We start from the raw sequence: 13,492 nt of genomic DNA on the forward strand, positions 1-13,492 counted from the left end.
ATTGTATACGCGATACAATGGTATTCTGTGCGAATTTCTAAATTATTGCGTAGGTATTTGAATGAATAAGATAATTATTCTAATGGGTGTTTCCTTGATAATGTATTTCATGCGATAAGAATAATGTGTTGTCTAACGAAGATCGTTCGAAATATTGCTTCACAATTAATAAAATAACCTCACAATCTGTTTTTCCGAAACTAAGCTTATTGTGGTATAAGTAAAGGTGTGCCGAATGTTTCCTTAAAGATATTTTTGGCTAATAGTTTAGGCAAGATTCCTAGGAACAGATAAAGGATTCTAGCGACAACATATAGTTACTCATGACTCAAAAGTACCTCAAATACACTTCAAATAATTGCTTGTAATAAACGCTTCTATGGCCTTCGTCTATTATCTAAATGAGAATCTCATTACGGTAAACACACGACCTATACCAAAGTTTGGAATTTATTTTTCCTAATTTTACTAATAATTATTAGACTTAAATCAAATTTTCCGTAAATACTGTCTTTTTAATAAACGATACATATTAACAATAGTTTATTAGAAATCAAAATCCCTCAAAATCTAAAGATTATTGACTAAGTTGCGAAAGAAAAAATATTCTCATTGCTAAATATGTAGTTGAATAATTAATGTTTTACTTTATTACTTTGAAAAATAAAATAAAAAATTTAGGCAAAAATAAAACAAATATTATACATATATTTTGAGAATAAAAGAGAAATATTTTCGAGTAACCGATAAATAATTTGTTTTGAAAAACAAAAATTGTAGATACGTGTATTCTGAGAAGCGAAAGTTTCTTAGTAACCTAAAAATTCGACAGGTGAGACGATCAAGGGTTTCAGGGGATAACGACACTTCTTAGAAATTTTGAGCAAAATATCACTATCAGCATGCCCACACTTATCGGATTAATTTTGCACTAACATCGTACAACGCTGTCCACTTCTGTACTTAATTTTTAATTACCATTTCGTTCCTACCTTCAACGTTTAAATTTTGCTTCCTAATTTTGCCGTTTTTTGTTCGAAAAAGATAATTCACAATATAACACTCAATGTGTTAAACAAATAATGACAATAAATTTCTTTCGATAATAACGAAGGTAAAATTACTACTGTGAATGGCAACTAAGTTCAGGGATAACTCTAGTTCGACAAAATCGATTGACCTTTGACCGTGACATTTGACCAAACGTACACACAATCGATGCTCGTACTACCATAAAACATATTCGAGTGTTTCCCACGTTTTATTTATGTGAAACGTTTCTAATTATAACAATAGTATTTACTAGAACTTTACTAGAGATTTAAAACAAACGAGAAAAGCAATTTTTTTTGGGAATTGGTTTAAATTAGCAAGGTTGAAATAGAACATGATATTAGCAAGTAAATGTTGTAATAACGTAAAACTAAATCAAATTTCGAGACTATCAGGCTAAATATAATACAAATGCTATAATAAATACTTTTTGCAGTCACTGTATATATATCAAATACTGCAAAAAAGAGATTAAGACGGAATTTCGAATCATGATATTATTCTTATTGTTAGCAATTGTGACACTTCCATCCTGGTACGTAGAGAGCGACCTTTGAAATGTATCACTCTTCTACCAAACCAAAGATTCAATCTTTTATACATATAACAAAACATTTATAAAAAAAAAATAATTTATTAATATAAAATAATTTCTCTTACTGTAAGTGCATCCAATTTGTTAGATTGCCACGGGTCACATAGGTTAGAATTCGGCGGATACATGGAAAACATGGTGTAATTGTGATCTTCGATAATGGTGTCGTCAAAGCCTGCGCTCGGTACACGTTGCGTCATCTGTGAGCGCGTTTCGCTTTCAAAACTTCACTACGGGAAAAAAAGGAAGAGTCGCCGGTTCCGACTCTAAAAAAATTACACCTCTACAAGAAATACGCGTTCAACGTGAGGCAAGAACACTAACTAATGGTCACCTTCTTTCTGTTCACCGATATCACGTTCTGTTCAAAGTACCACTAAACGTTTGTTGAAGAATGACACGTACGAATGCTCGCCGGTTGTCTTTTCGTCACTGTCACGTACAAGTTCAATCACGCAATACCGGATTTGCTATGTATTGAAACCTACTAGCGCGTGTTGCTTACGTATCTCAACTGAGCCCGCCAGTGTAACTTGGAAACTATATAGAAAGAGAGCCGCTCGACCCCCCACCAGCGTCGAGCAACCACCGCATGACGTCATCGCCATCTTGATTGCTGATTCGTGCGATAGCGCGCGACCAATCAACGTGTTCGTCTATACCGAGGCTTTCCGAGGAATCAGGGAACGCACCACTGAGAACTAGAACCCCTTTTCCAGGTAATTACGTGAGCTCGTTAACTTGCATAATTTCGAGAAACGAATAGTCGAACAGAAAGATTTTCGTCTTACTTAATGGCTTACATCCTTACATTACATACCCTGCTTTATGTTTATCGTATGTATTAAGACAGCTTAAAGTAGTATTTCAAAATGTCTTAACAAGTTGCTGCGTTACGATATTTCGAGCGGCCCGTGAATGCGCTTTGAACTACATTTAATTGTGTGATGGATTTAAAATATTGAAACGTTTGAAAGTAGTGATATTCTAATGTAATATATTTATCTTTTGATCCTTAATTATATGTCAGAAATACGTATAAATGTATCGTATGCGTGCATCTGTTTCCCTATATAACATGCTTTTTATAGAAATACCTAAGTAACATGTATATATTACCATTACAAAGATGAACCGTAATCTGCACTACGAATCAGACATAACAAGGTAACGAGTTGATACATTAGTAAATAAGATACGCGCATAAATAGTTAAAAACGATAATTACCGCAGTTTTCTCACTTTCAGAAACGACATTGCGAAGAATATGCGAAGTGTAACAGCTCGACACAATGTATGACAGCGGTGGAAATATGTCAAGGAATTACTCAGGGGGGATTTGCTCCGTAACTATATTGTAAGTACAACAAGCTCAAGGCTCGACTTTTCGCAGTTGCTATTTCTCCTTGTTTTTACACGTTTAACATATTACGACGTAATATATCAATTTCTTATCCCAAATACATGGTTTTATTATAGTTCCAGATTCGAGAATCGCAGAATAACAAAAATTGGTAAACTTATCGCGACGTTGAGTGGTCGTCACTTATGCGAGATCGTTTGTCACACGCGCTACTTCGTTTCTTACTATTTCGGTACCGGGAATTCCCTCGTGCATGCACGGTTCTTTGTTCTTATTTCGATATACGTATATTCGTTACAAACACACGTACAACGAACTCGGCTCAAACTGCGTCGGTTCGGAGCAACGTTCAACGTACGTGTGAACGCACTTTGTACACGAATTAAAAAGAGAAAACAGTAGTACACGTGGCCAGAGCTACCGTGTGCAAGATGCATGGGAAAAAGGCTATAAATATTATCGCAAAAACATGCCGCGTTCGAGTTAGACGCCAATAAAATTTTTTTATTACTGTATTTTTCTTCTTTTTGGAAATTTATCTGGTAAACTTAGACTCTTTTCTTTTATGTTATCTTATACGAATCATAACTTGAGAAATGTTATTTCTAAAATACTTATTTAATAGAAAAGGAAGAATGAAAATCTTCTTCTAGAACGTAGCTACAGGTCTAGTTTTATCTTTTCGAAACCTGTTACATTCTCCATTACAGATGTCAAAAAATAAAAAAATGTTCGGTTTTAAAATAAGAATAAATGGTTACCAATCTTCACGTGTTTCGTAACCTTTCTGCAAATTCCGTGTATAAATAAGAATGCTATTGGTATTGTCGTTCGAATAGGTATGTCTCGAACTAAGCTCCAAGAAGCAGACATTGTGATTTATAATCATGTATTGCGCCTTTAAGTAGTCCCACGTGCGACAGTTTAACGGGGCGAAAGTAGCCCTTTGACCAGCTGAGGACGTAAAACCATTATCGATTCCTTAAGGCGTATCGTCGGTATATACAAATCCTAATAGATGTATAACTCTGCTTTGGTGAAAAGTTTTCCAGGCAAAAGGCGCAGTGTGTCAACAAAGTGTGATTCATAGACATACGAGTTGCTTATAACGAACGTTAAAATAGTCTTTTAATTGTTTCCAGGTCCTCACTCCATCGAAAAAAACAATTTTTATGAAGACATCGTAAACCACCTACTACAATAGGACTAATCTAACTAATTCTAGATGAATGTTATTTTAATGGAATTAGCTTTATTTATCGTAGGTGGAAATTCTTTGATGTTGAATTGTCCCTTGTAGACCACCTCTGATAAAAGCGTTCGAGGTAAACAGAAAATCAAATAAAAATGAATTTAAGATCATTTTTTTATGTGGTCTTCACATCACATTAAACCTACCTAAGTGGAATCTATATATTTTTATTAATTTTTAATTTTTTAATTACACAAGCTTCTGATTAGTACACAACCTGGTTAACAGACTAAAGACAATTCTCGGTGAATCGTGTCAATCACGTAGTAAGAAGAATCGATGACCTCGCTTACGGCAACGTTTACCATCGACGACACAAAGGAGTAGAAAACCGAAGATCGACGTCGCGAATGGATCGCGGCTTTGTTCTCCCGGCGAACAAAGAGACATTTTAATGAGCACGCGGCCGAAGCAGCGGGGTTAATCGAATGTTTGTGGGTAAACCAAAAGATCGGCGCAAGCTGCACGCGTGGCATAACAATAGTCACCGAAAATTATACGAGGGAAAGGCGGAAGCCTTGATCGGCCTTTGTATGGGGAAAACTCGTTGTGCTCAAAACACAAGACAACGACGGTATTTTGAATATTTAAGGGAACAAAGAGGAATAGGCAATCAGAAACACCGCCATGAATCAGTCGATTCTTCGTCTTCTTCTTCTTCTTATATACGTGTCAAAGGATCCGCATGCTTTTACTCTAGCCACGGATAAAACACGAACGCCGAGCATTCTCTATCGGGAATAAAAGGAGATACAATGGACGGGGGAAACACCAGGAAACAAGATTATGCCTCCGTGACTTTGCTGCCGATCAAATGCTTACCGATTCCCGCGCATCACGTTCCACCGACTAATCGAAAGCTTTGAGTTCTAAGAATACTTGGATGCGTTCGTAGCAGATAATCCTTTGAACGAGGATATTTCACCGTTTTATGGCTTCTTTTGAAGGAAATTTTAATCGACGATTTGTCGATAAACAGCTCTTCAAAGAAAATTGAAAAATCTTCCATTATGAAGTAAATATTTAAAAATAAGGGTTTAATATGTAGAAAAAGATTACGTAGATAGATAGTGATACGGTGACAGTGTTCTACTAGCTGAGCTTATCTAGGCCATTGACAGATATGTACATAGTTACTTTCTCCCTAAGACTACTGCCCGAAAAATGGTCGCCGCCCATGGGCTAGCCTGACAAATCTGACCTTCTTTGATCTCGAACAATACCTAACAGCAAGGAATAAAAGATAAATCCTACGAGCCCTGATTAAAACACGAGTTTCTCTCGTCTTAATCACAATACTCTATAAATTGTACAGATTTTTTTTCTCCTACCTAATATTTCAACATGGCCGCCATGTATGTCGACCTTTTACGGAACAACGCAGGAAGCCTTTTTCCCCGAACTCAGTAAACGGAATTATATTTCATACGTTGTAGCGCAAAGTTTCCTTGGTAGAGCTCGCAAATGTCTCTCCGGAATGACTATTTGCATTTTATCGGTCGATTTCACCGTCTGAACCCTATCGCTAATGGCGACAGAGATAATTAGGTGACAACAGCTGGCAGCTCGGTCGGCTATCTGTTCATAATATTAATGCTGCGCAATATACACTACGATCTATAGTTGTTCTTTTACATGTGTTTGGGATCGGCGTTCACGTGTTTGTGCATGTCGATGCAGTAGCGCGTGTTTTTAAATGACCGCGCGCTATCACAACCCGAGCGTGTACGGGTTTCTTTATAAAACAGCTGTTGGGGACAACAGAAGCCATGCCAGTGGAAATGCTAGATCAATACCATCGTCTACCACAGAATTTATACGTAGGGTGAAACGGGGAACTGGACGAGGGCGCGCGTCCAACCCTCGACGAAAGTCAGGGACATGAAATATATTACGATCTTTTTATTTAAGGATTATATCGTATCGCCACCTTGCCTTATTATATATATTTTTCCGCATTATACCTTGCTTTTCTTGTTTACATGAATGTTTTATGTAACATGGAAAACGCGCGTAATTTTTATACGCGCCTCTATTGCCAAGAGTGACGCAAGGGAAAGAAAATGGAAATTAACGTAATCGTTCGTGCCTATAAAAGTATTCTACGTCAATGTATTCGTACTGTTTCATGCTGGAACCTGTTTTACTCGGCGTAGGATAAGAATTAGTCGATCTAGTTAATTTTATGTTTAACTAAAAACACAATTTTTTTTTTTATAAAAGAATTAATACTGCTTTGTTATGGTGATATGTAATATTATGATGATATTTGTAATTTTTGGACTGAAATAGTGCGAAAATTACTTTATTCTATAATTGTGACTTCTTTAAAATAACTACATATCAATAGAAAAGAAAAAAGACTATGATTTTGTTCAGACAAACAATTCAGTTACGCTCCCGTATTGCAATAGCAGCCATTCATTTGTAGAGATCAGTGAATGGACGACAATATATAAGACAACATTTCATTGGCTAATTCTATAGTAACTCGGAAGTTTATTGGCGATACTTACACACGTAGCGTGTGCCTTAAATGGGTACCTAGCCAGCTGGGAGAAGAACGAAAGCTGTTTATCTGAATATGCACATCTTGCTGAATGGACATAAAAATTGCTATTATTGTCGTGTACGAATATCATTTGTGTTCTATTTACGAGACGATTCTTATCGCTATTGCAAACTAGCGAACGGAAATTACGAAAATTGAAAATCATGTTTTTACGTTGAACAGTTTATATAGCGATGACGCCACGCGATTTATAAATTTAGATCTCGGTGTGTGTACCAAGTGTACCATCTTCGTGTGACGGGACGGCTATAGCACCGTTCAGAGATTGTAAAGTACGTTCCTAATTAATCGAGAATTTTTATCAGCCGATGGTACCATATGAGTTTGCTTTCTTATCTTTAATTTTCAATCGAATCTGTTCTATCAAGGAAACAATCAATCTTTGGAAATCGAAAGAGGTACACAGATAATACAGAAGTATTCCGCTTATGCTTTGATTTCCAACGAATCAATTGCTTCCGCGAAATCGGCGAATTCATCGTGTTTACAATACTCAAAATACCTACATGCGATAATTTTTTTTCGAGATCGTCAGGTTTCGACAGGACACGCGAACGTGTTTTTCAGAAAAGTTAACAAGGCCGTTTCCTCCGCAGGGTACGGGTCTATCGCCAACAATCAGCTAAATTATTTTGAATAATGCTTAATCATTCGAGGAAGTCACTATGTTACATAATGTGTTTGCTACACTTTTATTCGCTATGTTGTTACTATTCAACTATATAACTTATTTCAAAGAAATTCGTCGTTCGACCAATCACGTGAACGCTGTTTATCAGACATACGTAAGTACGAGCGCGCGTACACATAAGCGTACACCTTAAGGATTGCATAAGTTGCCATATTTACGCGGAGAAATCTACTTCTTTTAACATTTTCTAGCTATCTAGAAAGGAGAGTATTTAACCGGTACTTACGCTGCTAGGTAGTATGGTCGAATTCGCGATGCTGGCGAGAAAATCATGGCTGACGCGGGAGCTTTGTGACGTCCCGCTGTCGCTGGACACGCTCGAGCTGTCGTAAAGCACGTCCGACACGTCGAGCTTCATATTTACGTCGTCGATGAGCAACGGGTTTTACCTGGTCGTATTTCCTTAGTGCGAAAGGAAAAGTCGACGATTAGGTTCGCGGCGGTTTTATAACCTCTATTATGAAAGGATCTATTCTCTTGATCGTCTGTAGGGATGCTCAAGATCCTCGTTACGGAGAACTCGAAAGCAGCACACACGAATCGCAGGTTCCTTTGCCCGAAACTGTGTGAAACTGCGCGCGATGACTCATACCGTGGGGGAATACCTCGAGCTTCGCGCACGTTCAGTCCTTAGCTCAACGATCTGCCTGGACGCGCTCTTTCTTTACACGCCGAGGCTCCACGAACAAGAATGACGTCACTAGCTATTCCCAGGCTACCAATAGCGACGTTCGCCGCGCCACGTTCGCGATGCTCGTGCCAGGGCCGACGCTACTCGTGCTATCAATGGGATCTGCTTGCCAGGGTACTGTTTATGCAAACAGTGTTTTGCTTGGTTTTACTACTGTAATCTTACTGGCGATAAATTGGAACTCTATTTGGTCGGTTATCGATGGAAATACATTTCTAGAAAATTTTAAGTATTTCCTTTTTTTCGTAATAAACGAAAATTAATTGCAGTAGTAAATTGAGAAGTTATAAGTTGTAGATTATAGGTTTCTTCTTACATTTTTATAATTTTTCGTCAAATAATTTGTAGCTTGTAAAATTCACTTATTAAACTTCATTTTTCCCCTTACCAAATTTATAACGTAAAATGTCAGTAATAATATTAACTCAATTGTGCAATTGGGTTCAGAACCTCGTTTCGAGGAATTAATTTTATGGATTGGTGGTCAGATAAGGATGGTCAGTTAAGATTCCACTAATCTACATGCTAATTGGTATAAGATAACGAATCATTTATCAAACAAAATATTAGAACATTAGACTACAAAATTTTCATTTGATATTGAAAACTTCAAGCTTACATATATTTATAAAAAAGATAAATATAATTGATATTCAAGAATGTGGAGATAGAACATTACTAAGATTTTTTCCAATCTCTCGCTTATGATTATCGTTTAGTCATATTCTAAGAATCTTTCAAACGACGTACAAAACGTGTTTAACTAACAACGCTTATTATCATCCCTGTACCTTTCATACGATAATTATTCTGCAATTGTTTCATCCCTGACTGACTTGAGATACTGTTGCAATGTCATTCTGACGCTTATCTTCTGTTATTGGCAATACGCGTGGATAATATTGCGCAATTGATAGTGTCATTCGAGCGGAATTTTCCGAGCAAACGAAATAGTACCGAGTACCGAATGCCAGAATCTATAGGATGTTGATTTTGTAGGTACTGTTTCCAAAGTATGCAGTAGCGTCACTTGGCGACGAAAATTTCAAACGAGCGGTACGCTTCGTTTCTAAGAATCGTCGATGACTCATATGGCGGCTCGTGTAGGCGGTGAACGGGGTAGCCGGAACATATCGAACAAGACGCATGACTCACCAAACTAATATGTCGGATATTCGTGTCTTAACCTGCTCCCTCTGGATGGCTAGACGTTCCACGACCTGCGGTTTCCTCCGCTTTGAAGCATGCAGGTGCCACCTGTATAACTTAGTGCCCAAGATAAACGAGGAAGCTAGATCACTTACTAGTCTCTCGTTCTCTACCTTGTTATTAGCCTTATGCATAATCAACCGTGAACTGCGACACAAGGTGTCAGCCAGATCAAAAAGATGGATAAACGATTTCTTCCTTCGCATCTAAACACCCAGTGCGTATGATAGTAAGGAAGGGATTATCCTAATTCGACATGCGATAATTTTGCATTTGTGCATGATACACGTAAATGAGATGGTGTGATGAGAGATTTAGGAAATTAAAATAAAGATGTGTTCTTCAAATGAATCTACTACTGTTACTTAATAATAATGGATTACTAATTAATAATAAAATAAAGGGATTTCAATGGATTTGAAATTTATAAATTCAACTAAAATCTTCTAAATATTACACGGAATTTTTTAGATATCTTACATTTTCAATTATCTTTCAATTTTCCAATCCATAAGCGTCTGCACTCTAATTATTTCCATCATGACAATACAGAACATTAAAAGCTTTAATTAAAGACTGTCTATCAGCCTACAAATTTACTTACCCTTTTTCATGTTCGCTGATAACATTTTACATAATCGTTATTTTTAACCAAATCAGGTCCATCTACTGAGCACGGCGTTATGCCTGAAAGATATGTCTCATTACGGGCATGAGGCGTAAGGGGCTGACATTCACCTGCTTAGCTTCACACCATGATGAAATTCGAATAGACAGGCGGTCGTCGTCCTTGAGCTAACTTCTGCCTATAGCCAAGGCCTCGACGTAGCGGCCACATTTGAAACGTTACCCGATTGGAAAAATTACGACGCCATGGAATGTCATTGCCGTTTCGTAAATCGGTGCCGCGGGAGCAATCTGCCTCACATGTGCTCGAAGAATACACGGAGAATCGTTGTTTTGCCTGTTTCACGTTCGCTTGATTTTCTCGGTTAACATGTAGGTTAAGCCTTGTTCGTGGCGTTTTCGAGGTTAACAAATCACGCATCGATCTTCCTTGTAAAAAAGACGAGAAGAACGCATCTGTCGTACCAGATATGCATATATCGTGAAGAGTTCTTGATATTAACACATGCGCAATTAGAAACTGACAAGGCGATTTTCCACCGATACAAACGGTTGAAATATTCTCCTTTATCTTATCTGGATATATAACGCGGATAAAAAAGCAGCTATTTTGGTAGGAACTAATAATAGCGATTACTAGTCAGCGAATTTAAAAACACATACTCGGAACTTTTATTATTCTGTTTGCCCGTTTCATTTAACGTGCATGATCTATCAATACATTTTATTGACTAATTTTTCTTAATTTTTCTCATCCATCAATTTTGACATGATAATAGACGCTGTATGTACTCACGAATAGACGATTAACGATAAGTTATCAATCAGGTATAATCTTCAGAGATTTAATAGCGTACAGAGTATCGAGCACTGTTCTTGCAACGAAATACGCCAAAAGCGAAATCGAGTCGTCACACGTGCATTTGCTTGTTAGTCGCTGCGTATTCTTTCCATAAACACACAGACAAAGTCTCCTGAGATAACGTCACTGCTGACATCGCGAACTTTTCTGAAACAAAGAAGGAAAGGCTTAACTCGTGAAAATGTGATCAGGCAATTTACGAACAATACAACTAGAGATTGAGGAATCGAGCACGTTTGGACTCCGCTCTCGGTCGCAGCTGGCAAGTTCGAAGCATAGCCGTGGAAGTTGCACGAAATGAGTCAATACCCGCTCCCGTTGCCTCTTGCAAAACGCACGTGCGTTTCGGTTCGCTTGCGCTGTTTGCAAACGTTCGAGATAAAACGCGCCGGACAAGAGGATACATGTCGCGCGCCTATAAACACGTCTGTTAATAAATTTGGCACGATGGCCGCGCAAACAAAGCGATTATATGCAACTTTCGTGCTACATACATAAGTACGTGTGCATAATGTCAATCAATCGGATTTTCATAGCAATAACTGTATGCAGATATGCAGAGTATCGTTGTTTTGTATCCTTTTTGAGGTTATAAGAACAAGGAGGCGAATGTTTTCCGAGAGTACGTAACAGTTTTTGTTACTAGCTTACTGCAACGGACAGGAAGTCAAAGTTGAAATTATTCTATCGCAGTTTGGTATTTATCCTCTTTTGTGCTTGCCAAGGTTAACGACTAGAAGGAAGGCAATGCAGCAGCTGATAGAAAAACGGAACAAAGGCATTGTTTTTGCCTGAGAAACTGATTTCGTTCGAAGCATCGACAAAAATGTAAATTCCCAAGGTTGTTATGATTGCATTAACTAAAACATGTTCATTTCGTTTATGTAAACAGATATAAAATGTAAGCTTTAATATATATTAATATCGATTTAATGTTAATTAAAATTGATCCATGATCGATTGACGAAATGTTAAATTGATTGGTTTTTACATTTGAGAATGGTCATGACTATAAGATATTAAACTTTCGAACGAAAGGTTTGAACCTTTGCTTGGGTCGTTAAATGAAACAATTTAGTGCATCTGCGGTCAACAGTTTTTAAAGTGGCAGACGGACGGTGTTTGTGCGCGTAGCATTGTAGGCAACGACGCGTGGGCGTAAACAGTCGGGCGCCAGCACGGAATTATAAATTTTAAGAAGGCGAGTTTAAATTTCGTTAATCTCTTTTGGTATTCATACGCGGCGAACAGAGAGAAACAATGTGCATGACTTTTTGTGTATACCCGCCGAGCTGTCTAGCCTAACAAACTATTGTATGCAAAACAGTAGAATCTCGGCAATAATATTCCCATCCTTAAAATGCTTTGTTCGCGCCATAACTTCACTGAGGGAATGAAAACGAGAATTTTTGTTCGCGGTTAAATATTGAATTCTATATATTGGTTACACGACAAGAATAGATATAACTGCGTGTTAACTTACAATAATGCATATTTTTTCATTCTTTCAATGGTATTTACAATTCAATACAATTCCTCAAGGAAACAATAATGCATTAATAATTGTTTATCGTAAGTAATAAGAAAGACAAAAGTCGAGGTACGTATGACATACTTGCAGTTCTATATGATATGGCAAAGCATCGTTTTAAAATAGTGAAAAAGAGATTTCGGATCGTGTTATATGTATGTTATGATTATCATTGCAATTAGTCATATCACTATCAAGAATGAGTAAGATTTAAGCATGCAGGAAATGTTTGGTAAACTGCTTTGTGTATGAATAGTCCTGTGAAAGATACTGACGCGTAAATGCTATGAGATAAGAAGTAGTTTAACATGCGCTACATTGTGATTTCTATTTTTCTAAGTTGCTCAGATAAACGTGAAATTTAAAAGCAGCCGCGATAATATCGGCCTGACTTTGATATTTAGGCTTACACATGCATGTAATCGATCAAATGTTTGTCATGTCCCGGTTATTACTAATAATTTTCTCCTATTCATGACACAGTGAAAGTATACAATAGGTTAAAAACCCGAATTTGATACGGTACATTAAGTTTTATACATTTATCATTTGTTGCGAAATTCAATCGAATAACCCTACTTTCTTCTTAAGAAAATCAGGTAGAAGTAGATTTTATAAAACAAATTTTCTTACCTTAGAAGAATCAGAGAAAACTTATTCACTTTTTGAAAAAATCAATCACAGTATATTTAATCAAATGTATTTAAAAATGCATTAACGACATAAGAAAATGGTACATACATATTTTGCTAAAGAAAAGACACTAAACCATTTTCAGTTTTCATTTTAAACGTCAATATCATGCTCAATCGACTAAGCAGATCCCACCTCGACAATCGAATACCACAAATCACCAGTAGAGGTGCTAAGTTCGAGCTGTCGATATAAGAAGCGTTCTTACTGATCTACAGATATTTCTGCGCATATGAGATTCGTGGAAAATATCACGAGATGGCGCTGTAGTTACTCCGGTAGCAGACATGATCGGCCAAGACGCTCGTCAACAATCGATGACAGTCTGGGCCGGGAGTACTGAAGTGTCTGTA

At 37.2% G+C, this 13,492-nt stretch overlaps 1 protein-coding gene and 2 long non-coding RNA genes across 3 annotated transcripts in view; 1 reads left to right on the top strand and 2 right to left on the bottom strand.

Annotated features, from left to right (window-relative positions):
* The window catches only part of LOC117205449, a 24,913-nt gene extending 16,694 nt beyond the window's left edge, over positions 1-8,219 (bottom strand). Inside the window, exon 1 of the mRNA XM_033443833.1 lies at positions 7,753-8,219. Within this exon, the coding sequence (XP_033299724.1) occupies positions 7,753-7,884 (132 nt within the window). The 5' untranslated portion in view covers positions 7,885-8,219. The remainder of the gene's footprint in view (positions 1-7,752) is intronic.
* Positions 2,692-3,367, top strand: LOC117205445. Its single transcript, XR_004487236.1, has 3 exons — positions 2,692-2,815; positions 2,897-3,005; positions 3,128-3,367. It is a non-coding gene; the product is annotated as an uncharacterized LOC117205445 (long non-coding RNA).
* On the bottom strand, positions 3,253-7,746 carry LOC117205446. Its single transcript, XR_004487237.1, has 2 exons — positions 5,595-7,746; positions 3,253-5,486 (listed from the first exon to the last, which is right to left on the bottom strand). It is a non-coding gene; the product is annotated as an uncharacterized LOC117205446 (long non-coding RNA).
* Positions 8,220-13,492: the final 5,273 nt, after the last annotated feature.

Source organism: Bombus bifarius, unplaced genomic scaffold (assembly GCF_011952205.1).
Source record: "Bombus bifarius isolate JDL3187 unplaced genomic scaffold, Bbif_JDL3187 scf7180000007990, whole genome shotgun sequence".
NCBI lineage: Eukaryota > Metazoa > Arthropoda > Insecta > Hymenoptera > Apidae > Bombus > Bombus bifarius.